At 40.9% G+C, this 25861-nt stretch overlaps 1 protein-coding gene across 5 annotated transcripts in view; it reads left to right on the top strand.

Moving 5' to 3' along the window:
• KHDRBS3 (KH RNA binding domain containing, signal transduction associated 3) overlaps window positions 1-25861 on the top strand; it is a 186393-nt gene that overhangs the window by 51228 nt on the left and 109304 nt on the right. For 4 of the 5 annotated variants that reach the window (XM_059165559.1, XM_059165556.1, XM_059165555.1 and 1 more), the window contains exon 2: window positions 13345-13463. In XM_059165559.1, the coding sequence (XP_059021542.1) occupies window positions 13345-13463 (119 nt within the window). Of the gene's footprint in view, window positions 1-13344; window positions 13464-18950; window positions 19057-25861 lie in introns of those variants that run through there. The other variant, XM_059165560.1, reaches the window with a different exon arrangement.

The following is a 25861-nucleotide window of genomic DNA, read 5'->3' as shown; positions in this document are numbered from 1 at the left end:
CCTTCGATCCTGTCTCATTTGCCCGGACAGGCCATGTAGGCCAGTTCTGGAAAGTAGCAAGTAATCTGTATTTTCAGCCTTAAAATGAATCAGTTGTCAGGAGATTTGACAAGTGGAACCCACTAGCGTGCATAATTGCTTAACTAAATTTTTTTTGGTTGAAAGACAAAATGAAAACAAACAAATGCAATTGACTGGCTTTACCCTGGCTGATTTTTTTTGTAAGATCCCTAGAGGATTTTAATGCACATTTTGCTTTAGAAAGTGAAGATCTGTACCCTGCTTGACAAATACCTTTAAGAAAATTCCCAGTGGGAACGTCCACTGTGAAGAGACGGCATCTGACTCCTCTAAGGAGAAGCCATGACAAAATTTAGGTGGAGAATGACCTCGTGTGGGTAACTCTTCCCACTTTCTGCTGGCCTGGGAAGCCTGTCCTCATTTCCAGTGAACTGTATGTATCTGTGTTGGCGTGTTCCTGTCCTCAGAAGCTGGGACCGTTAAAGTGCTTCCAGATTCATTTTTTTAATCAGTGTCTTAGCTTCCATGATGATGAAGTTTGAGTGACAAAATGTTTGTCTCTGCTATTACTGTATTTTGTTTTTAAAGTATTTTATGCCTGTTTGGCACTTTTCAGGTATCTTAGAAGACATTGAATTATGAGGGAAATAGCAGTATTTTTAGGTATCTTTTATGTTTTATATTAATATTAAGCTGTGTTTTTTTGTTGTTGTTGTTTTTAGCTGTGTTCATTATTCTAGCGTATCCCATGGTTTTGTTAATATACTTTTAAATAGTGTCAGAGTAGATGTGGTCTTTGGAATCTTGTTGCAATTCTTGATGTGCTATTAATTTTTTTGTATTCTTTTTATAAAAGTGACCCTTATCAGCTTAAGAAAAATATGATTTAATATCTTAAGGATTGTTTTCTCTCAATTACTCTTTTTGCTGTGTAAATAGAGACTGATTATGATTATAAAACTGGCTTAAAAATGTCTATCTAGACATTGCATGATTATATCCTGCTTTGAATTTATTTTGAATAGTCCATCATAGCCACAGAGTCTGTATTTGGAATTTCTAACCAATAGAAAATATTCATTGGTAATCTTATTAGATATGAAAGTAATAGCAAAATGCTTGCATTATATGGTTGTTATAGGATATCATTAGTACAGTCATATTTCTATCTCCAAGTGTGGTAATGCCAGCAGGATAAATGAGAAAGACACTGAATCTTCACACAAAGGAAATGGGTTTTATAATGAGTACAGTCGGAACAGAACTAATCTCTTTCTTGGATCATTACTTCACCTAATCATAAAACCTTTTTAAATTCAAATCCTTGCAGGGTTCTAATTGGTGACCTCTGCAGCCTGATAATTGTTTAAGATAGCTGGTCTTTTGCAGTATACTTAATGATGTTTGCAATTAAAAGTGAGAAATGTGGTGTAACCCTCAGGCAGGTAGAACTAGAAAGTAGAGTTTCCTTATTTCAGTCTTTAGTACTTATTCCCATCCTCCCTTTCAGTAGTTAGCAACTCAAATCATTATTAACTTGAATTCACCTCAGGTAGTGTTTTCTGCATTTAGTCTGTGGGTTTACCCAATCTTCATTGGACAGATGTCTTAGGTTCTATCAAGAATGGTCCCGAAGCATATGGAGCAGCCATGGTACTGGTCTGTTTGGGGAGGCAAGAACTCCTAGCTTCTCCCTGCCTCCTTTGTTCGGGTGATTTAAGTGGAAGCTGAACCATTCTTTGTAGCCAATGCCAATAAATTCTTCTGAACTTTCTTTGCTACCAGATGAAAATGGGTCGATAGAAGTTTGCCAGCATTCACCTTTAGAACTGGTAAAACCGTGGGTGAGCCAGAGCCCTGGTCATTTGTTGTCTTCACCACTCTGCATAGCAGGAGGCTGGAAAAGAGTTTGCTCTGCTGAGCATTTATTATGTTTTTAACTCCCTCTGTTGCTTCTGTCGTGTTTCTCAGTAAACAGTGGGCATTCCGTAGATGCAGCTGACGGACTGTTCCTATAACATTCTGTTCATTTATTGATGGTGGAATTTAATCTCTTGTGCTTACCTGTTGGCTTGGAAGGTTTTGTTTGGTTTTGAAGCCGAAGTTGTATGGTAATTTGCAAAAGAAGCAAAACCTTTGAGAGTCCATAATCCTGCAGTCCATTGTCAGCTCTGCTGCTGATCGGGTATAAGGGAAAAGAGGGTGAGGATCGTGGCCCCATCGCTCTGAGGAGTCAGGGGCAGTGACTGGAGGTAGAGCCTCCAGTGTGCTGTCTCGCCTGTAGAAACTCTTTTAACTTGTTAGACACCTTCTACCAGTTTTAGGGGCATCTCAGCTCTGGTTTACATGCTTTGGTCTTTATTGTTTTAAAATTGTGAGGGGGGAAAATTCTTTTGTAAGTTTATTTTGAAAAGTGTTAGAATTTAGAACCAAAATCCAGTCACCTACTGATTTCTGAAGGTCTTTGAGTCTTTCCCCTTGAGGCACTGAATTGATCATGCTGTATCTTCGTATGATGGTTTTTTTCTTTGTTTGGTGAGTGACTGCATATATTTCAGGAGAAATTGAGATGCCAGTGCATTGGAGATGCCAGTGCATTTTTCTTTCCTTAAAAAAAATTTGACAAAATGTTCATAATAATTCTGACTAGTGCTCAGAAGTTACCTGGATTTGATTCTTTGGAATCTTATAGCTCTTGTTTAGAATCCTATAGCTTTCACAGATTCTTCTCGAAATCCATTCTGTAATGAGATACTTGTAAATCAATCATTGCAAATTAAACACTGTGTTAAGTGAGAGATGCTAGACTATATTTATTCTATATGTAATAGTTTTTAAAGCACTGTGATAAACCTTATTTCTTTTGATATTTCAATAGCTTGGTGGCTTTCTGCAAAAATGAAATAATCCAATGCATTTTTTTTTTTCTCATTCAGAGTCAAGGTCCCTGTGCTACAGTAGTACCAGAAACTGGAGTGAGCATAGCTTTAGGAAGAGGTGAACGATGGTTGGGGTCCTGAGTCGGGACTATGTTTGGGATCTCAGCTCTGCCCTTGGAGGTCTCTAAGCAGCTCTTCCCTTTCTGTACAGTGAAGATCACAGCTGCGTCGCTGCAGTGTTCCATGGATTAACTACCTGGAAGAGAGCAGATAAATCCCGGCGCCTGTATTACTGCTATACTTTTGTCAATTACCTATGATGAGTAGAAGGAATTCCTCCCTTCCTCTTTATCAACCTTTCTTTCTTCTTGGAGCAGTTTGACTCTCCTTTCTTTCTATATATGTTTTAAGCTTATGTGTTGTATATATACTTAAGGATATTTGTGCCTAAACATCTGTTCTGTCTTTATAAAAATAGTTTACTTCCAAACATTTGTAATATTTAGAGTATTGGCTCTTGTCTTGCTTCCTGGATGTTGTGTGTGTGTTTATGACAAGTCTGCCCATCCTTGTTAGACAGTGATAATGCATCTCAACGCTGCGGTGCCGTTTATTTCTGTTTATGGAAGATGATTTGCAAGATCATGAGCTGTATGAATCAATCCAGTCTGGGAAGGTTTAGTGTATTCAACTCTGGTTTGAGTCTAATAGGTATTCAGTTAGGTTTGGATTACTTAAATAATTCTTTAGTGAAAACATTTGTCATGTTGGAAGTTAAAAAATTTCTTTTCAGACCAGCAGCCACAGTAATGTTTTAGTAATCTGTCAAATAGAATTTGCAGTGGCCTTGAACACTATTTATAACATCTTTTAAGATCAGCTTCACTCCTCCAGCTGGGCTCTTGTGTTATTTTGAACTGGGTTTCTGCATGTCAAGCATGTAGTGATTCTCCTCCTTGTATGGGCCGAGTCCTGTCTTGCCTGATTGGTCTGTAGAGGGTGCGGTGCTTGGAAAGGGCCTCCCCTGGCTGCATTTCTGTCCCCACTCGGACTTTATTGTGCAGGCTGATTGGTGCTATTTATCAACACTTTTGTGACCCTTTTAAGTGATTTTTTTACTAAGTTACTTTTATTTAGAGAGGGAGAGAGAGAGAGAGAGAGAGCGTGCACATGCATCAGCGGGGGAGGGGCAGAGAGAGGAGAGGGAGATTCTCAAGCAGGATCCACCCAGTGCCTAGCCCAAGGTGCGGCTCAGGTCCACGAGGTCATGACCCTGAGCTAAAATCAAGAGTCAGTTACCTAACTGACTGAGCCACCCTGTACCCGCTAAGAAGCTCTTAAACAACTAGTAAGATGGTTTTGACCCTCGATAGACCTTGCTGTCAATCCTGACCAAGTCCTCATTACCTAACTTCTGTCAAACTTGTTAACCATTTGAACCCTCAGGTCTTATTCTGTAAAATGGACATGATAGATCATGATTTGGTAGAATAAAGAGAGGCTGTAAGTCAGACAGAGCCCTGTACCTGGTGAATGATTATCAGTCGAATAGTAACAATAATTACCTCATGAGTACTGGTGGAAGTGGCCCCTGAAACGGCTGTCATGACTGGTCAGCCTTCGGCTGTGTGATGTTCCATGTGGTAAGCTCATGTGGAAAGGAGACATCAGAAGTTCTTTTAACGACTTGTTTGGTTTTTCCCGAAGACGGAGGGCCGGAGAGCTGCCCTTTGCCTTGCCACGTCCCCTTTCCAGCTCTCCTCTCTGCTCTGTGCCCAGGGGCCCATGTGCATGGCACAACGGCGGTCTTAGCAGACACTCCTGCCCTCCGGCCTGTGGCTGGGTCGGTACCTGCCCCGTGGAAGGCCCCGCGGATGACTGTCGGGAGGGAGAGGTGAGGTCAGGGCGCTTGTTCTCTATGGCTTCTTCCCTGTCAGGTCACCGTGAGTTGTCTGGGTCCCTCCGTGGGAGTCTGTGACCCCTGTCAGGCTGCCCTCGCCAGCCAGCCTCCTTCTCTGCCTTCCCTTGCCCCCTCGTGCTTCATGTCTTGGGGCAGTCACCCCTCCTTTGCTAGGTAACCCTGGAGTGCTGGACCATTCTTTGTTGCTCTTGTTGTAGATTCTCTGCACCTGTAATACATTGGCCCTTAATTAAAGCTGCTTCAGATTACCCCGTTTGAATGCCATGTGTTCCCTTCTGGAATCCTCTTTTTTGAGTCATTCACCCAGGGAAAGAACAGAAGCTCTAGGAATAGGCAGAGTTGCAGAGTCTCAGGGTTTCTAGTAACAGTTTCTGACCTAAAAGATCAATTCCGTATGGGCTCAGCACAGGAATGTGTGGGTTTGTTAATGCATTCTTTCATTGGCCTTGTATAAAGAATGCATTTTTTCCTCTATAGAAACACTATGTGCTACGACTCCAGTGGGTTGTTGGCCAGATAAAATGTTTTAATGACCCGTAGATGGAGTATGTTGGGAAAGTGTCCTCATTCAGAGTCCTCAGTTTGAGTCTCGATGATGTTGCTCACATTTGTATGATTTTTAGAAATGCATTTTCAAACTTCCGTCATGTGTAAAATGTGAATAATGCTCACCGGTCCTGGAATATTGTCAGGGTGATGGAGACAGAGCAGCAAAAAGACTGAATAAAAGGCAAGGCCATAAGCACGTGTATTTTAATGATGAGTTCTTTTCACCGTCCAGTCTCACAGCGTGTGTGTGGGAGCCCTCGCCACATTCCAGGCATCATGGAAGGGATTGAAAGGGGGTGGCTGACAGTCTGTTGGAGAAGCCAGACAGGAAGTAGCAGGTTAGACCTGTGGTAAGCATCATGCTAGAGTGCTGTGTTTTTTTGGCTAACTGGTCTGGGAATTCAAGGACAGCTTTTCCAAGAAGTAGAATTTAGTTGGCAATACCAAGAGAAGATACCTCAAGGCAAAAAGCCTACACAGTGTTCCAGTCTTAGAGACCACATGTAGAGACCAAAAGCCTACATGTGACACGGTGGATGAGGTGCATTAGAAGCTGTGGACAACAGTGGGTGTTATGGGTTAGGAGAAACAGCATGGGGACAGGAGCACAGATTCCTCCTGTGTGTTTTCTCTGATTGCATTCTCAGTAAACTAGATGGTTTCTCTAAATATGAAGACTTTGCCTCTGACAGCATTCATATTTGTCATCTGTCCACGTCAACTATAAATAAACTGTCTCTGTTTCCATGCCACACATTCTCTGTATTCTGCTCCCAGCTCCTAGTCCCTGTCCTCACAGTGGTTTTTCATCCCAACAGACTGCTTTATTATCTAGTTGTGTTTTAACCTGCCTCTCTCTCTCTCTCTCTCTTTCTCTTTTTATCCCATCCATGCCACTTGCTCCTGAGTGGCCAGGATGGCCTTAAGGACATCTTCCATCACAACACCCCCCACCTGACTACCCGTAGTAGCTCCCTATGCCTGATCTGTTAAGATCTAAGTTTTGGCCTCCGGAACCTGGCCTGCCCTTTGATGCTCTTGCCCTCACTTCTTCTCTGTGCTGACCCCTCGTCTCACCCTGTACCCGCCCCATCCTTCTGCAGGAAGCCAGGACTTGGAGTCAGGAAAAGGAGTTCATGCCTAAGCTTATTCCCTGACGGGCTCTGTGATGGCAGGGTCTTGTCATCCTTACTCGTCTGATCTATTCCATTTTGTACTGTTTGAAGAGAAAAGGGAAAAATAGGTTTTGCTATCTTAGTAAAACTTCTATCGACTGTACAGTCTGACTCTTGGAATGAGCGAATGGAACTCGTGTTACACAGGGCTACTCACCTTCAGTGAAAAATTCATTTTCTTGCCTGACAAACTCCATTCCTTGCCTTGGAGCTAGCTTTTCAAATAATGGCCCAAATTCCAAAGCTGCCAGTCGCTTTCCTGCAGCACTGTGTGCGTTGTATTCTCTGTTTCCATGCCACACATTCTCTGTATTCTGCTCCCAGCTCCTAGTCCCTGTCCTCAACATATCAGAGCCCAGTTAGTCCTTGCTTTTGGGTAGGTGACTCACCTAAGGGAACTGCTCGCCTGAGTGAACTTATTGCATTTAAAAAACCGGATTCTCAAATAAAATGTTTTACATGTAGTTTTCGGACATCTGCCTGTTGCTTCAAGTGGAATAAGCAGCCCAGGTAAATTCCCCTACAGTTGCATTAAAATAACACAGGAGTGAATAACTTAAAATGAATGATCAAGAGAGAGTAAGGCTCTGAGTTACTAGCCAAGATGCAAAATATAATCATGGCCCTTTCTTTACAAATTTTTATTCTATTCTGTTTATTTTCAAAAATTTTTATAAAATGTTTAGAATTTTACTTTTATGTAATTTAAATGGGTGAAATATTCATGTTTCAAAAATTTTAAACAGGGGCACCTGGGTGACTCCATTGTTAAATGTCTGCCTTTGGCTCAGGGTCCTGGGATGGAGCCCTGCATCTTTCTGCTCCGAGGGAAGCCTGCTTCTCCCTCTGCTACTCACCCTGCTTATGTTCCCTCTCGCTGCCTCCTCTCTGTCAAATAAATAAATATTTTTTTAAAAAATGTCAAACAGGGGTGTCTGGGGGGCTCAGTGAGTTAAAGCCTCTGCCTTCAGCTCAGGTCATGATCCCAGGGTCCTGGGATCAAGCCCCACATTGGGCTCTCTGCTCTGTAAGGAGCCTACTTCCTCCTCTCTCTCTGTCTTGCCTCTCTGCCTACTTGTGATCTCCGTCAAATAAAAAAATAAAATCTTTAAAAAAAAGTGTGAAACAGCATAAAAGATAAAGTCCTGTTTATTGTCACCTGATTCCCTCCTGTCTGTTAGTTATCAATGTTGCTAGTTTCTTATCTGTAACTGGAGGGGTGTTTTCTGCGCATATACAGGCAAATACAAACATATGTTGTTGTTTCATTTTACACTGTGTGTTTGTCTGTGTGTCTGTGTGTACTCAGCCATGTATCTGGTGGAGCCTTTTGCTATCAGAACAGAGAGTTCTTGATCTTGTAAAGTAGCTGTCTGCTATTTCATAGTGCATGTGTGTCCTAGCTTCTGTAGCCAGGTTCCTGTTAATAGACATTGAGACGATTTTCAGTGTTTTGCTATTAAAGACAATGCTGGAAGCTTTGTACATAATATTTTACGTTTAAGCATGTCTGTGGGTGAATTCTTAAAAATGGAGCTGCTCGGAAAAAGGAAGATAACAATTTAAATATGCTTGATTCTGTGAGAGAATTTAAACTTTTTTTTTTTTGAAGATTTGTTTGAGGGGGAGAGAGAGCCAGGGGAAGGGAGAAGGAGAGAAACTCTCAAGCAGACTCGCCAGCGAGAATGGAGCCTGTTGTAGGGCTTAATTCCGGGAGCTGAAATCAGGAGTCAGATGCTTAACTGAGAGTCACCTAGGTGCCCTGAATGTAAGCATTTTTAATGAGAATTTATGGTGTTCAAATTATTTAATATTTTAAATGAATAACTGAAAATTTAACACATGTAAATCCAAAGATAATTTGGCTGTTTTGTAGAGGATTATCGGACTTGACTGTATTTGATGGGCTAAAATAAACAGGTAAATGGCCATTGCTTAGGAAGCTCTGTAGTCACCCAAGGCAAAAACAAAAAGGAATGAACAAATAAAAATTACATTGTAAAAAAAGAAAGACATTGTAACTGACCCTAGACTTCTGGGATGACAGAAATGTGATGTCCATGGTTTGCAGGAGTGCTTGAGTGGTTAAGCATCTGCCTTTGGCTCAGTTCCTGATCCCAGCATCCTGGAATCAAGCCCTGCATCGGCCTCTTTACTCACTGGAAAGCCTGCTTCTCCCTCTCCCACTCGCTCCTGGTTGTGTTCCCTCTCTCTCGCTGTGTCTCTCTCTATCAAATAAATAAATAAAATCTTAAAAAAAAAAAAAAAAAAGATGTCCTTGGTTTGCAAGCCTAACATTATAATCCCCTACATTATCTAAAACCTAATCACACATTTGCTTATTATTTCGGAGCTGGGAGATGTCACTGGTACACTGCACTGTGTGGTAACAAATGTAATCTGGGGATTAGTAAAAGTCAAATCCCTCATGCATTCGACCTCAGAAACCGGATTGGATTTTCTCTATGGTTGGCCTTTACTAGCTACAGTTAACTAAGAGGTCATATCTACCTTGTGGGGGGTCAAGTACCTTTCCTTCCCTACAGAAGTTAAGAGAGGTGGTTGCATGGGCTTTGGAAAATGAAACTCCCAGGAAGGGAGAGGCGTAAATACCGGAAAGCTGTTCCATGATTTCATACCTCATTTTGTACAATCCCCCTCCCCCTGATTTTTTTTTTTTTTTTTTTTTTTGCATTGTATTTTATGGGACTTAATGAAAACATGAGATTACTTACAATCCTCAGTCAGGTGGAAATTACAAAATTGTTGATTGAATGAATAGTCCCTAAAAAGACCACAGAAGTTTTGACCAGTTTTGAATTTGGTAGCTGGAAGGTCTGGGGAAAGTACAGTAGCCGTGATTTAAGCCAGGCATGTTGGACCCCCCAGGACTGGGGCTCCCTCTGCCGCTGCCGCTGTGCAGTCTGCTGGGTCCTTTCCTTGCAGGCCAGCACGCTCGTGGAATGGCCTCAGGTCTTCACAATTTTCAAATAAATCTTACACAGTGAAATACTTTATTTTAACATAATTCCAAGCTTACTTAAAGTAACAAGATATTTTAGCAACAGAACATTTTCAAAGTTGATGGTCTAGAGAGGAAATTAGATATTTTATATATTTTTTAAAATTTTTATTTTCCCTTCCAAAATCATAGGTGTATCTCAAACTTTAATGTAACATATTATAAAATACATATTTTTCTAATATTTTAATCTTTATGATTTTATGTGTTGCTTAAAATGTTTACTGTCACTGATGCTAGGAATAACATTTGAATGCTGACTCTGAAGTTACATGTTGTCCGTATAAGTGCTCAAAATCATAAAAATGCAGTGTTATCTGAAAATAGATAATTACACCTATTTTAACATTTATGTATGTTAAAAGTTCTTTTATTCTTTCTACAAATTATATCTAATTTTGTTGAATCTTCTATGCTAAAGGCATTTCCAACTGTAGCATAAATGCATAAATAAAAATGTGGAATTAATTTTCTTCTAATTAAAGCTGAAGTCATGAATTATTACACTTGGTGGAGCAAATGGCCTGTGACTTATTGTTCTTTACCGAGGAAAATGGAACTAGTTTAGCTCACGTACACGAGTCCTCCAGGTTTAAACCCCATGTGTGTGCGCACGCACCTGCAACTGTGTGCTTATGTGTTCCTGGAAAACTTCTGAAAGAGGGTATGATACTGTTACAGTCCTTAACCTCTGGAGTATGGGTGTGGGAGGACCCTCTTCTTTTGATTTTGTGTCCTGTTATACTGTTTTAAATTTTTACCATGTATATATTTCATTTTTATAGGAAAAAATTCAAAGTACCCTTAAAGGTGTTTTCAACAACAGTAACAAGAATCATCTAAGTAAATCTTTGCATTTCACATTCTTCTACCTTCCTGTACATTGTTCCCATACAGATTCTGTTTAGAATCCGTTTTCTGGATGAAAACCTAGGATAATACAAGAAAGCAGACCAAAGAATCGGTTTATTTGGAAGTTTAGTATTTTCTTCTGGGCTTTTCCTGCTTGCCTCCATCCCCACCCCCCCCCCCCCCACACACACTTGTAATCCCTTTTGTGTAGTGTCTCCTGACACCAGCCCGGTCTCCAGCACCAACTGGCTGTCCAACAGCTCCATCCAGTTCAGTTCTGACAGTGGCTCCTGGAGTTAGGGGAGCGGACACCCCCCCCCCCCCAAACAAGGAGGAGGGCTGTGTCCCGCAAGAGTGCTCTCACTTCAGACATAGCTGCGGATGGGGTGCCTGGGCTACCCACACTGCCGCCTGATGAGCTGCAAGCGTGGGGCTTCCACGACTCAGCCTCAGGTTCAGGAATGTGCTAGAGCAACTCTCGGACGCAGGAAAGCACTCTACTTCCCATTATGGTTTGTTCTAAAAAATACAAGTCTGAAACAGCCAAACAGAAGAGGTGGTGTGGAGGCAAGGTGTTGGGGATGGACGCGGGTCTTCCCTGCCCTGTCTCGGCACTCCACCCTCCCAGACCCTGTTGTTGAGGGGGTTTATGGTGTTTTTATTATGTGGGCACAATTGACTAAGTCATTGATGATTGAACTCCTTCGAGCTCCTCTTTTCTCTCCACGGGTGGGAGTGCTGAACGTGCCAGCTTGGCACTTGCTTGGTTTTTCACATGGTTGGTTTTCTGGCAGCTAGCTCCCTCTTCCTCCAAGTCATCTCATTAGCATAAAGGCCTGTATCATTGAAAGGGGCTTGTTAGGAATGATAAAGTGCACTCCTGCCTCTCAGGAAACTCGTAGGGTTCTGGGAAATCTGTGCCAGGAACCTGGGACAAAGACCAAATATATATTTTATTATGTCCCACATATATACTGACTTTTTACCGTGCATTGTGAAAGAAAAAATTATTCTGATACTTGTTAAAATAGAAAGGACGACTTTATTCTGGACTATCATGATAGGTGACAAGACGGTTTTGTGGAGAAGAGAGATCAGGTTCAGCTCTGAATACAAGCAAGACAATTGGGCGTTTAGCTCTGAGGAGCAGATGGAGGTGTGGGGGGCGGGGGAGGGGAGGCATCAATGCCATTGGGCTTCTTAGTGGTGACTGAAGTCTCCAGTCAGCAGAGCCTCCATGTATCCTAAGGTGCCATGACAATTTTATTTTCTATCTTACATGACATAAAAAATGGTGGGAGAGACGGAAGTGGCACACTGTCTTTATGGCCAGGCAAAACTGGAGGTAAATCCTGCCTTTGCTATCAGCAAAGTAACCTTTCAGAACTTCCTGTTTGCCAACTCTTGTAAGGATTGAATTATGTCATGAATGTGGCACATATTAAATTCTTAAGTAGTCCTAACCCAACAAGCAGAACAAGTGAATATGTTTGCCCCTTTATACACCAGGTGCCATCTTTGGGTCTTCTCCATACTGTGGTTCCCTTCCCTGAACCTGCGTATCTTGTGGTCCTTCTGGAAGGAGCAGTGTGTGTACGCATTCATTCAGCTCTCATCCATTCAGCTCTCAAGACACCTGCTTGTGTACCTCTTGGATGGCCAGATGCTGTAGGCAGCAGCGTGAGGAAACAGCATCTGAAATGTTCCAGGGGCTGGGAGGTGCACGGGATATGTGTCTAGTGGCAGATGTTTATTGGATGAAGAGACAGATTTTTACCTAAGAGAGATTTATGTTCTGGTGGGAGAGTATTTTGGTCCACTCGGCCTGTTCTCACAGAACACCAGAGGCTGGGGGGCTGATGAACAACACAAATTTATTTCTCACAGTTCTGGAGGCTGGAAGTCTAAGACTCACACACCTACAGATCTGGTGTCATGTGAGGGCCCATCTTCTAGTTCTTTGACAGCAGGTCTCTTGCTGTCCTCATGTGGCAGAAGGGGTGAAGGAGCTCCATGCGTAGAGTTTCTTTCATAAGGCACTAGTCCTTCTCCTGAGGGCTCCACCCTCATGACCTAATTACCTCCCGAGAACCCCCCACCTCCTAAGACCATCACGTTGGGGATTAGGATTTCAACCTGTGAATGGGAGGTTCCAGACATTGTCTGTAACGGAGATAAATTATGGAGGCGCCACATTTTCTTTTCAAGAGGAGTTCTAGTAGAGTTGTATATAAAGTGTTTTCTGAGCATCAAGGTGGCAGTGATTGATTCCTTCCTGCCTGCCTCATTGGTGAAAGGGATTGTCACACATTAAAAGATAGTATTCAGTGTTCCTGAATCTTGAAGGAGGTATATGACATTGAAATAATAACATTTCAGGCAGTGAAAAGAACATTAATGAAGACATGAATGTGTAGTTGATCCGTGTCACTTATGAGAAGGGTAGATTTGGTTGGGGAGGTCAACGCACAAAGTTGTGTGGGACTTTTCATGCCATCATAAAGAATCAGTGCCTGTGGTGTAAGCCTCGGAGAACCAGAAGCTAATGGATAGGGATGTCAGTACCTGGTAACACTGAATGGAGAATGTTTTCTGACTCTTCTCAATGGTTTGAGCAGCCTCTCACTAGGATTCCAGAAGGCCCCAAGAAACTTATTTTTGTGTCTGTTTTTTTAGCTAGTTCATTGTTCCGTCCATTAACGTGGGCTGTTGAGATTTGACTTTGCAGAGCCATGGTACGTGCCTTTTTTCTGCTGATGAAGGAGGTTTGATAAAGTGGGAAATAAGCCGTTACTTGAAAAACTCCTGTTGATTGGATAGTCCATATTTCTGTACTTGATTTCATGCCACAATAATGCTAACAAGAACTTCCAACCTCTGGGGTTTTAAATCAGACACTTCATGGTTATCTTTTTTCTTCCACAGAAATAGAAAAGTTTCAAAAAGGAGAAGGCAAGGATGAAGAAAAGTACATCGATGTGGTGATTAATAAGAACATGAAGCTGGGACAGAAAGTGTTAATCCCTGTAAAGCAGTTCCCTAAGGTAAGACAGCGAGGTTTGCAGGTTGTGGCAAACCTAATCACAAGGGAGCAGATACCGAGTTTATGTTCTGTTTGATATTTTCTTGAGGTCTTTTCCTTTAACATAGCCCTCCCCTACCTCATACCGACACAGGCACACTTTTAAAGTTAATTAAAAATTAAAAACTTACTTAGTGATCTTATCTTTTTCTGTTTGACTTTAATGTGAGTTAGGGAGCCCTAAAGAATTATGCTTCTGAATCATCCTAGTGATGTGACTCTGGATAACCTACGTAACTTCTACTTTAATTTCTTAATTTGTAAGATGAGGTTGGATTGTTAAGAATTAAATAAGATTATCCATATTAAATGCTTAGCATTGAGGGTAAATACATGAATGTTCAAAATGTTATCTACTCTGCTTCTCTGTTCCAGAAAAATGTTATTTCTCATTTATTGCAAGTGTTATGTCATTGAACATAATTACAATAGGTGCTTTAAAGTTTCTATCTGATTCTAAATCTTGGCATTTTAAGTTTGGCATGATTTGATACATTGATACTCTATCTTATTTTTCTCTCTGGTGAGTGTTCTTGGGCATGTTTTATGCATACTGTTACGTACACTGGTAGTCCATTACTTTTGACTGCTCAGTAGTAGTCCATTATCTGAATACACAACAATAAATTTATTCATTCATTCACCAGGGCAGTTTTCAGTTTCAGGTTATTATAGATTAAATTACTGTGAACATTTTCATACAAGTTTTCATACATTTTCATACATTTTGTGTTATGTTTTTATTTCTTTTGAAAGTAAATATATTTTACTCAAAAATATTTTTTGAGTAAATATACACGTAAGATTTAACTTGCTATATATTTAATTTTCCAAGAAATTGCCATACTTTTCCCCAAAGCAACCATACCTTGTTGCTTTTCCAGGAACAGTGCGAGCCAGTTGTAGTGGCTCTGTATTCTCATCAGTGTCTGATGTTCTCAATCTGTTGAATTTTTGACCATTTGGATCATATGTTGGTATTTTCCTGTGGTGTTTATTAGCATTTCCTTGATTAGTAATGATGTGTCCATTTCATGTACTTACCGGCCCCTCCTTTAACTTCTGTTTTCGAAGTGTCTTTTAAGGTCCTTTGCCTATTTGTAAACGGTCTGCATGTCTTCTTGTCATTGAGTTGTAGGAGCTTTTCTAAATGTCCCAAAATAAGTCCTTCGTTAGATGTATTTTGTGAATATTTGGCTCAGTCTCTGGCTTTCCTCTTATTTTCTTCATAGTGTCTTATGATCTGTAGAAGTTTTTAATTTCCTGATGTCTGTCTACTATATCAAGTTTTCTTTCCTCTTATGATTATTACCTTCTGTCGACTAACAAATCTTTGCCAGCTTCAAAGAGATGCTAGAGTTGTTTATAAGTTATAAAGCTAGTCTCCTGTGTTTCTCTAAAAGCTTTACCATTATAGTTTTTACTTTTAGGTCTATGATACATTGCAAATTGCTTTTTGTTTATGTTGTGGTGCAGAGGGTTCAAAATTTATTTTCTCTCCATGTAGGAATCCAGTTTTTCCAGTACCTTTTGTTGAAAAATGTTTTCCTCCCATTGATGGTGTTAGCACCTTTGATGAAAATTACATAACTGTGTAAATGGGGGTCTGTTTTTTGCACATTCATTTTTGTTTCATTCATCTATTTATGGATCCACATGCCATTACCATACTGTCTTCATTACTGTAGCTTTTTATAATAAGGCATGAAGTTGAGTGATGCGGTCCCTTCAACTTTGTCCTTTCTTTTTAAAGACTACTTATATAGAGGTCCTTTTCGATTCCATGTAAATTTAAGGATTATTAAGTTTCACAAAACATTCTGCTGGGATAATGATTACAGTTGCACTGTATTGATTAATTTATGGAAATACTACATCTTAATAGCATTGAGTCTTCTCTTCCTTGACATGGTGTATCTTTCCATTAATAGATTTTTATTTATTTTTTAATTTTTTTCTATTAATAAATTTTTAAATTGCTATTAGCATTTTATACTTTTCAGGGTAAAACTCTTAGTTGCGTTTTGTTAAATTCATTCTTAAATCTTTTTATTTTTTTTTGATATTATTGTACAATGGATATTTTAAAAGTTTATTTTCCATTTTTTGCCTTCTAATAGAAAATTAGAATATTGACCTTACATTCTGCTACCTTGCCAAATTCAATTGTTTTCATGAGTTTTTTTATAGATTACTTAGGATATGCTGTGTATACAGTCATATCACCTACAAAACAGTTTACTTCTTTCCCTCCAATTTTTATGCTTTTTATTTATTTACCTTACATTATTGTATTGGCTAGGATCTTTGTGTAATGCTTGAGTACAAGCAGTGAGATTAGGCCTTCTTTCCTTGTTCCCAGAATGGAAAGCATTAAGAGTGGTAACAGCCAGGGGGTTTTGTAGATGCCCTTTGTTAGGTGAAAGAAGTCTCCTTCTGTCTCAGTTTTGCTGAGAGATTTGATCCTGACTAGGTGGTGAATTCCGTTGAATGGCCTTTTCTGTATCTATTGAAATGAACGTATAAGATTACTTCTTTATACTGTTAATATAGTGAATTTAATTGATTGTTTTGTCTAAATTAAACCAACTTTGGATTCGTGGGTTAAACTCTACTTATTATTATCTCTTATATATTGTTGGGTTCAAATGCCTATATGTTCATGGGTAATACTGGCCTATAATTTTTTTTCATATATAACATATTTGTCAGATTTTGATATTAGTGTTATGCTGGTTTCATATAGTGAGGAGTATTCCTTTCCTTTTGTTTTTTTTTAACCCCAAAGAATTTATGTCAGTCTGATGCTGTTTCATCCTCAGTATTTGATAGAATTCACCATTGAAACCCTTTGAGCCTTCAGTTTGATGGTGAATTCAAAGTCTTTAATTGACATGGTGTGCTAATCAGATTTCCATTTCATCTTTTGTGGTCTCCCCCCCACCCCCTGACAAGAGATTTATCTATTTCATCATAATATTTTAGCTATTACTTTTTCAAATATTTTTATGCCCCTTTCTTTCTCTACCTTTGGAAACCAGTTACACGTATGGTCACCATTTTGATATTCTAAGAATGGTTCCTCTATCTCTTTTCTCTATTCCCCTCTCCCTGCCACATTCTTCAGATCGACTTATACTTCTGAATCTTTAATTCATGGATTATCTCTTACATTATCTTCATTTTTCTGTTAAGCCCATCAGATAAATTTTTATATCAGGTATTGTAACAATCTGTTTCAGAATTTATTATTTGATTCCTATACAAGTATGTATGTGCAAAAAATGTTCTTTCTCTTCTGGGATTTTCTGCTTTTATTCATTATAGGTGTTACATTATTTTGTGTTATTGAGTCAAGATAAAATAGGTGCTTTAAAGTCTCTAATTCTAAAATCCTAGTCATCTTGGATTTGGCCTGAATTGATAAACTTATCTTGATAGTCAGGCATAGTGTTCCAGTTTCTTTGTGTGTCGAGTAATTTTGGATTGTACCCTGGGGGTGGTGAGTGTTGTGTTATCAAGACCCTGGATTCTCTTGTGCTGTTTGAGGAATGTCAGTGACTTTGGATTCAGACAGCAGACTTGTTGAGTATAGTGCACATCTCAGTTCAGTTCTTTTCTTAGTTTGACTTCTGCATTTGTTTTTGGCAACAGGGTCCTAGGGGTCAAGATTTGGGCAGATTTTTACACAAATTTAGAGCCCCCCCCCCAGTCTCTGACTCTATCTTTCCTAGTATCCCTCGCTCCCATTTCGGCACTGTGGTTGCCTCAGACTCTGCCACCCAGGCTAAAAACTCTAAACCAGTAAATTTGTCCAGGCCACTCTTCCAAGTCTTGACTCCCTTCCAGAATCCCCTTGTTTTTAATCATTCTCCAAAGGCTTCAGACAATTGGTTTTTGTATTTTGTCTGGAGTTTAAGAATTTATAGTTGTTGTCCATAAATGGTCATCCTGTTAGGGGCCTACACAGCCATACTTGCAGAACTGAAGATACATATTCTTAGAAAAGAGAAAACTATGTTGTGAACATTTCATAGACAGATTCATTACTAAACACACCTTGGCTTACAGAAACCTTATAAATTGACCACTATGCTTGATACACTATATGCAAAATATGCAGTAGATAGAAAGATGAACACTCTTCTTGTCCTTAAATAGTTCATAGTCTGGTAGGAGATTAATCTGGAATTAATACTTTGTGATTATGAGCGAATATATGAAATAAAATATGGGTGTGAAAGTACCTGAAATAAAATCTCAAATATTGTTTTTCACTGTCATCTTTGATGAGAATGGGGGCAGACAAATTATAATTTCTGTGTCTAACAGAGAGCAGAGTCTGTTTCAAGTACATACAATATCTGAAGTAGGCTGCTTAGAATGCCACTGCTTCCAGAACGCTGAGAAAAGAGATTTCTGCTTCGCCAAATTGAGCCTGGGAGTTTCAAGCCAGACTTTTGTGAAGGCTAATCTGGCACTTGCGGTCATTCCAAGAAGAAGCTTTCCTGCTGGTGTCCGTGTGTAGAGCAGCTGAAGGAAGCTGGGGACGGTGGGCGGAGCGGTGGTGGGCACCCAGTTACCTGACACGACGGGCCTTCAGCTGCTGGGGCAAGAGGGCAGTGCTGTTTGTGAAACTCCATCCAGTGAGGGGTTTTCCATTAACTGAATGTTTTCTCTCAGTGAACCACTTGGAACTCTTTCGGGGGACAGCCCTGGACGTAGTGTTTTCAGAGCAGAGCTCAGGCACATTCGCGCCAGAGCTTGTAAAGTGGGAAACTCAAAGTAAACACTGTCTTATGGGGTGTTTTTTAAGACCTAAAGCTGTAGTAATTGTTTTCCAGAGTTTTCCTGTGGAGAAACCCTTACCCTTGGTCCTGAGCGGCGGCTGATGCGCCGTAGGTGCCAAGTCCGCGTTGGAACCGGGAGGGCCTCTGTGGTTTCCCTGTTACGTTGTGTTGTTGTCGCTGTTGTGTTTCACACATGGCTGAATCCGTCCGTCCACTCCTACTCCTAACATGAGCAGCCTGACGTCCGGGAGATGGCATGAGGGGCGCACGGGCCGGGTGCTCCGGGCAGGCAGAGAGGAGGGGCGTGTGGACTCGGGGAGAGGCCGTCCCGGGAGCGGCCGTCTCTGAGGAAGCTGGCTGGGCCTGGGTGGGAAGTCAGTCAGGGCGAGGTCGCGGGGCGGCCGTGACAGGGAGGCCCAGGGCAGAGAGCAGTTGCGAAATTATAAGCCATTTTACTTGGCGAAACAGGGCAATTTCAGTAAGAAGTGCGGATTTTTATCGAGTAGTAATAGTAATAGTGACCAGAGAGCGGAGCTCGGGGTAGGGCCGGCCACCGCGGGCTGTGGCGGTCCCACAGGAAGTGACGTGGGAGCGCGTGGCCGGATGCGGGGCTTCTCCAGGCGCCTGGTGCTGGGAACTTTCCGAGCTGCGCTGGGGCGGAGCCGCGCTGGGGCGGACTCCGGGGCACGGTCGTGAAGGCTGGCTCTCCGAGGAAGTGCGATGCTGTGCTGCTGCGGTCCGGTGTCTGCTACAGTGAGGCAACATGTAAAGCAGGGGACAATCCCAGTTGGACGGTTATTTAGGGAAAACTTAAAAAGGCACTTGACTCTAGAGCAGATGCTATGTAGAGGGTAGGGCCATGTGCCACTGTCTGCTTTAGGTATCCGTACTTCAAGGTTCAGCAAGTTGGTGCATCTTTTATAACTGGCATAAAAAAAGATTGCCATTTTGGGGGGAAAATGGACCTGCAGTTGTTAATTTGGGAGAGACCTTTGAACAGTGATTGTTAAGATTTAGGGTACTGAGTTAAATTCTGTCAGTTTTAGTTGTAAGCTTGAGTTAGATTTATTAATGGTCTTAATCTGCTAGTTGTTTAATCTATTCTAATATATGCATACTAATTATATATGATACTATTCTAATATATGCATACTATTTTCAAGTAACAGTATATTAATCAACATGGTTTATTACATTGAATGTCTTCCTATTATGACCATATTTTGAATTTGATTTATTTCCTGTTTCACAGAAGCTCTTAGGCTAAGGGTCTTAAGAGAGAGAACAGAGAAGTACTTACAGAAACATGTTCTGTCCTGGAGTTTGAATTAAAGCTCAAAAAGACTTTTCTTTTTAAAAGTTGGTTTGTATTTTTTGCTTGTAGCCTGTTGCAGATAAGTAAAAGTCTGAATTTACTACAGGGTAGAAACCTATTTCATAGAAATCTTGATGGGTTTAAAAATTTCGCACAGTAGTATTTTGACACTTATGTTGGTATGTTAACACTTGCCTTTAATGTGACTCCTAATTGATTTTCAGAGACATATACTATTTTTCCAGAGGCTCAGTGTGAAAATAATGTTTATTTTTTGTGTCCATTTGGTAGTTTATCTGTAGAAATAACGTGATAGCATACTTGTGTGTATGGTACTTGTATGTATGTATGTTAGGTACCATTACAAAAGTTGATGTTGGTGTTGTGGGGATTTTGAAACTTGTTGACATCAAGGAAGGTTGATACTAAAAATTCTCTTCAAGACACATGTATTTGATATGATAAGTTGCGATTAGTCTCCTCCTGCTATGCATTAACTTTTGGGACACCATGATAAAGTAGGAAGGTCACTCTGGACTCAGGGAATGTACTAACCTGTAAGGCTGCTGTTTGACCATGAACCATCCAGGTCAACCTCCCTCCATCTCAACAGCCCACACCTCTCAGGGAGCTGAGAGCCATGTGGTCGCAGGTAGAGATGGAGGGGTACATCTGCAGAGGCTGTTTTCCCCACTATTGTGATCTTGTGACACATTCTGGTGTCATGATAATTAGAAAGTTATTTAAATTGGTATTTGTAAATATGATAGCAACTCAAAAATATTATGAAGAAATTTCAAATCTTATGCTGTGACTTTTCCTTTGTTCTCTTTAATTAATTTTCTAATTCTTTATAGATTGGTTTTTCTTTATAGTTCTTGATTATTGACCAGGAAAGTAGTACTTAAACCAAGTTTAGATTTGTTAAGTGGACTCCAAAACCAGCCAGGCATAAATTACGGGGCTTCTGAAAGAATTTGTGTTCCTGGGGCCACCTGGGTGGCTCAGTGGGTTAAGCCGCTGCCTTTGGCTCAGGTCATGATCTCAGGGTCCTGGGATCGAGTCCCACATCGGGCTCTCTGCTCAGCGGGGAGCCTGCTTCCTCCTCTCTCTCTCTCTGCCTGCCTCTCTGTCTACTTGTGATCTCTCTCTGTCAAATGAATAAATAAAATCTTTAAAAAAAAAAAAAGAATTTGTGTTCCTGGAGAATATTATTTATGTTCCTGAAACATAGAACCAAATTTTATTACTTTAATTCCTCCTCTTCTTGGCAAACCTACACCTTCTCCTGTGTTCTTATTTCACTGAATGACAACACACATACATACCTAAGTTCCCACGCCTGAAATTGGTGTGTGATTTTTGTCTACCAGCTTCTACTTGATTTACCTCCTCCCCCTCCATTCTTGAAATGCCATGACTTTTACATTTATTATTTTTACTTCCTCAATTAATCACGATTCATCTCTATGTTTGTATTCTATCACTACTCCTTAATTTATGCTGTTGTCCCTTGCCCATCTTATGTAACAGGCTCTTGTCCAGATCAGTTTCTTGCCTTTAGGTTCATGACCTCACAGCCAGAATGTTGAAGTCTGGGAGTTTCTGGTTAAAATTTCAATCTCATTTTTGGATAGTTTGCTTTTTCTAATTTGTTTTGTCATCTGCCCTCCCAAGGAGTAGAACCCAGCCTTGAGCAAAGAGAGATAAAAAGTAATGTAGATTATTTCATATTGCACATTATTTGTGGATGCCTGTATGTATGGATTTTGCCCATATAATCTCCTGGAGTTCTTTGTACGTTTCATTGATTTTTAGAGTTGCTGATGTCTAAATAAGTTGAGCTCCTTGCTGTTTAGAAGTTCAATACTATGTTAAAGTTACAATCAATGTGACAGCACCAAATAATCTTCACTACCAGTAATACTTAGTGATTTGCGGTTGGCAAATTAATAAACTTAAATAATTATTTTTATTTGTAGCTTTAATAGATCACAATAATTTCTGCAGCAAAGAAAATCAATAAAAACTGTGTTGACTAGTGCCATTTGTCCCAGGATAAAATAAATTTTAATTCCACAAGTATTTCTTGAGAAACCGTTACGTAAGAAAAATGGTGACTCAACTATGGGTCCCAGTTACTCCCAAAGGATTGATACTCTAATAGGAAAAACAGAGTACATTTCACTAAATAATATGGGGTAAATACTAAATTAACGTAAGAGGCAGACAGACACTACAAGAATTTAAACATGTAAGAGAGCTATTTTTGGAGAAAGAATTACAGACGGAATTAGATTTAGTCTCTAAGTGTAAGTTCAGGATGTTAAATAAGTAGAGATCAGAGGGGTGGGCAGAGTAACTATTGAGCCAGAATGATTTAATTATGGGAAATAGTAGGTTGTAGCAGTCACTGGAATGATGCCAACTAGTCTGGATAGCCTTCAGTGCTGTACTTGGGCATCAGAATTTTACCTAGCCCGGAGGGAGCCCTGGAAGACTGATGACACTGAGACAGACAAACTAGAATGTATAGGGGAAGGTGTTCTATATTCTGAAAGAACTTACTCTTTAAAGTCCTCTTAAAATTTAGGAATGATTGATTTAAACACAAGTTTGGAATTTAAACAAGTTTGGCATGACTTTTATTCTTAGGAAATTCATCTATGTAGAGATGCCATGGAAGTCAGTACTCCAAAACTTGACTTAGTTACTAGCTCTGCTAAGAATCAAGCATGTTGTTTCTGAAACATCCACTCCTTCATGTGGATGCTGTGGTCCCGAGTCTGTTAATAGGTTTAAAGTTGTTTGGAGTTTGGCATTTATGACATCGATTTAATTCAAATAAGATGAGTATTCTGAATATCAACTAAAATGTGGATTTATTTAACTAATCATTGGGTTAGTGGTTACATTACTGGAATCTAAAATGGCCCGTAGACCTAATAAAAGTAGTGATCTGGTCTTTCCTTTCCAGCGAAGGCACGTAAGATAAATCTTGTACACTCTTTACTTTCCGTTCTTGCCCTTGGGTGGGAATCAGAGGAGTGTAGAGATTATGAACAAAATGTGTTTCTTGAGTGTCTAATTCTCTTTCCCAGGTAAGGTAAAAGCAAATGCTCGGGTGATGTTTTCCAAAGTGGGATGTATGCACAACAATATTTTTGGTGCTAGAAACACTTGCTAGAACTTCTGTGTTAATGTATATGTATATAGCTTACGGTTTTCTATGTGTCAGACACTTTTCCAGCATCTTATATGTATTAATTACATGTAAATAATTTTCACAACTTTAGGAGGGAATGATCATCTCCTGTTCACATATGGGAAAAAAAAAAAAGAATAGAGAATTAATTTGCTAAGGGTTACACAGTTACTAAGTAACAGGCATTTGAGTCCCAAAAATCTGGCTCCAGAGCCCATGCTTTTGTTCAAAAAATGAAATTTAATTTAGTATTTAGTACCTAGGTGAATGCTGATTCCATTACAGGGTTTATGATAGTGCCTGTAGTTCTGTGCACGCGGAGGCCGTATCTTCCAGTAAGGGAGGGGGGGGTTCCACAGTGTAGAAGGTCTCTCTAGGTCTTAATTTTCTTTCAGTATATCTGGGCATAAGGCTGTGATATGTGCCTTGGTATGGATTCATGGACTACATTAGCTAGTTTTAGTTAAATTTACCTTTAAATGGGCACAGATTACTACAAAAGAAACTGTAAATTAAAGGTCTACAAATGCATTTGAAGTGAGCAAGAAAAATGGTGGCACTGATCGTTCTCTGCGCCGAGTCCAAGCTGCCTTGCAGCAAAGTAAAAAGAATTGTGATCCAGTTGGATCTGACACATATATACACACATGCACATATGTACACACCGACACATATGCACACACATACACATATGCACACAAACACATATGTACACACCGACACATATGTACACACATACATACATTGTGTGTGTGTGTGTGTGTGTGTGTGTGTGTACATTTATATATCTCCTTGAGAGGTGTGGGAGCCAGTTGTGGAGATCATTCTTTGCTGTCTCATGGAAGATCTTGCCACACTTGAGGCAGAGTCCCAAAGGTGATTTTGCATTCGCCATCACTGGTGACCTGCTCCCTTTGTCCTCCTTCCTCTGTTACATCTTCTTAGCTCTTAAATTAATGAGAGACATACTTCTTCCTGCATCCAAGCATCTAAAAAAAATTCTTTATATCCTCTCCTTTGTTTCACAGTCCTACTTCAGACCCATCTCTGTATTATTAGACTACACCGTCTGATGCGGTACCCTATTATTTTGTAGTCTTTCTCAGTTGTCTTTTTTAGCATTTTAATGAACTTTAGATTTTATAAGACACTCAGTTACAAGATGCTGTTGGCCAGTTAGGACCCAAATACCAGAAATCTGCTGCCTTCCATCTGTGCTTGTGTGGCATCCTCTAGGTTTTCTTTATGTGAACTAAACTGTGTTAAACCCCTGGGTAGTGACTGTTATACTCTGGGCATTAATTTTGATTGACATTCATCATTCTCTTTGAATGCATGAGACACTGCTTGGCTGTTAGAAGCTGGGTGCTGTTGTACACAGTTGTTCAGTTGTTGCACAGATGAATGAGACAGGCTCTCCGCCCTCAGAGGGCCACAACCTCTGCCCCCCGTTAGGGGATATAGGTAGGCAGGTACATTGCTAGGCCTAGAAAAGACTGATGTTTGAGGCTATGAAAACTTAACTTTTTGATAAATGACTGCTTTGTCCTTGTTCTCTGTGCTCGGCTCTGCTCCCAGCGATCACTCCCTGCCCTTCCTTTGAGTCTGCCCTGACCTTGCGGCAACCTTCCTGTGAGAACTTGCAGCAGAGTAATGGGATGCTGACTTCTGGGCATGTGCTTTAAGGGGAATGGGCAGTTTCTCCTTTTCTGATCTTCGGAGCCCTAGGCCAGGAGGGAGCTTTGCCACCTTGAGGCCACTTGAGGATAAGTGGGAACCCGGGATACCTAGGTGGGGTAGAATCAATGAAAACAGGGAGAACTGAGGACCCCCGCTGACAGCGACCATCAGCAGTACCGGACATGGGGCAAAGCCATCTCGAGAGTGGGTCTTCCCTGCCCCGGCTGATCTGGCCGTTGCCACATGAAACTCCCCCGGGGCTTAGGTTGCTGAATTGTGAGCAAGTAATTCAATGGTTATTGTTGATAGCCATTAAGTTTTGGGTTAGTTTGCAGCTGTAGTGTAGCTGTAGATAACCAAAATAGCTTTAAAGCGTGCTTTTCTCGCTTCCAGGTCAGGCCGGGTGTGTGAAATGACCCGCGTGTGCCTGTGTCGGCTGCACGCGAGGACTGTAGAGGTGGAGTGGGAGTGGCAGGGCTGTGAGGGGGAGAAGTGCCATCATGTACCGAAGGGGTTGGTCAGGGTTAGCCCAGGATTTCATTTTGGTAATGAAATAGTAAAATGCATTTAAGAAAAACAGCGGAGGTGCAGGGAGCATTAGAAAGTTCAGTTACAGTCAGGGAAGGCCCCATACCACTTGTGAGCGTGTCTGTCACTGTGACCAGGAGGGACTCCACCCCAGACAGAACCTGACCGTTAGAAACTCTTCCTCTTGTGCCAAAGAGTGCTTTCTATTTTGTGACACAGCTGGTACAGCTGTGGATTTCCCAGAATGGAGCAGTGACAGCCGGAGGCTGGAGCTCTGGTCCCAGGGCTCATGAGCTTATTCTTTTCTCTTGTTGATCCTGTCCTTTTTTTTAAAAAAAAAATTAATTAATTAATTAATTAATTAATTTCCAGCGTGAGAGTATTCATTGTTTTTGCACCACACCCAGCGCTCCATGCAATCCGTGCCCTCCCCAATACCCACCACCAGACTGACCCAACCTCCCACCCCCCGCCCCTTCAAAACCCTCGGATTGTTTTTCAGAGTCCACAGTCTCTCATGGTTCACCTCCCCTTCCAATTTCCCCCAACTCCCTTCTCCACAACTCCCTCCTGTGTAGCAGTGTGTTGAGAGTGGAGATGGGAATTAAGATGTTGGTTTCAGAGTTGAGTAAAATACATTCCCTCCTCTCAGGAATCTAAAATCTGGCTTGATAAGTCACACAGGAAAGCAGGAGGAGAAGGAAGATGCTGGGAGGCCCCCACAGCAGGAGCCCTCTGGGCCTGGGAGACGGAGTACGCCTTGAGCAGGGACGGGCTGTGAGCAGGGACAGGCTGTGTGCAGGGACTGGCCATTAGTAGGGACTGGCCAGGCATGTACTTTG

This window comes from Mustela lutreola, chromosome 3 (genome assembly GCF_030435805.1).
Source record: "Mustela lutreola isolate mMusLut2 chromosome 3, mMusLut2.pri, whole genome shotgun sequence".
In the NCBI taxonomy this organism is placed as follows: Eukaryota; Metazoa; Chordata; class Mammalia; order Carnivora; family Mustelidae; genus Mustela; species Mustela lutreola.
This window is presented reverse-complemented; position numbering and strand designations above follow the sequence as displayed.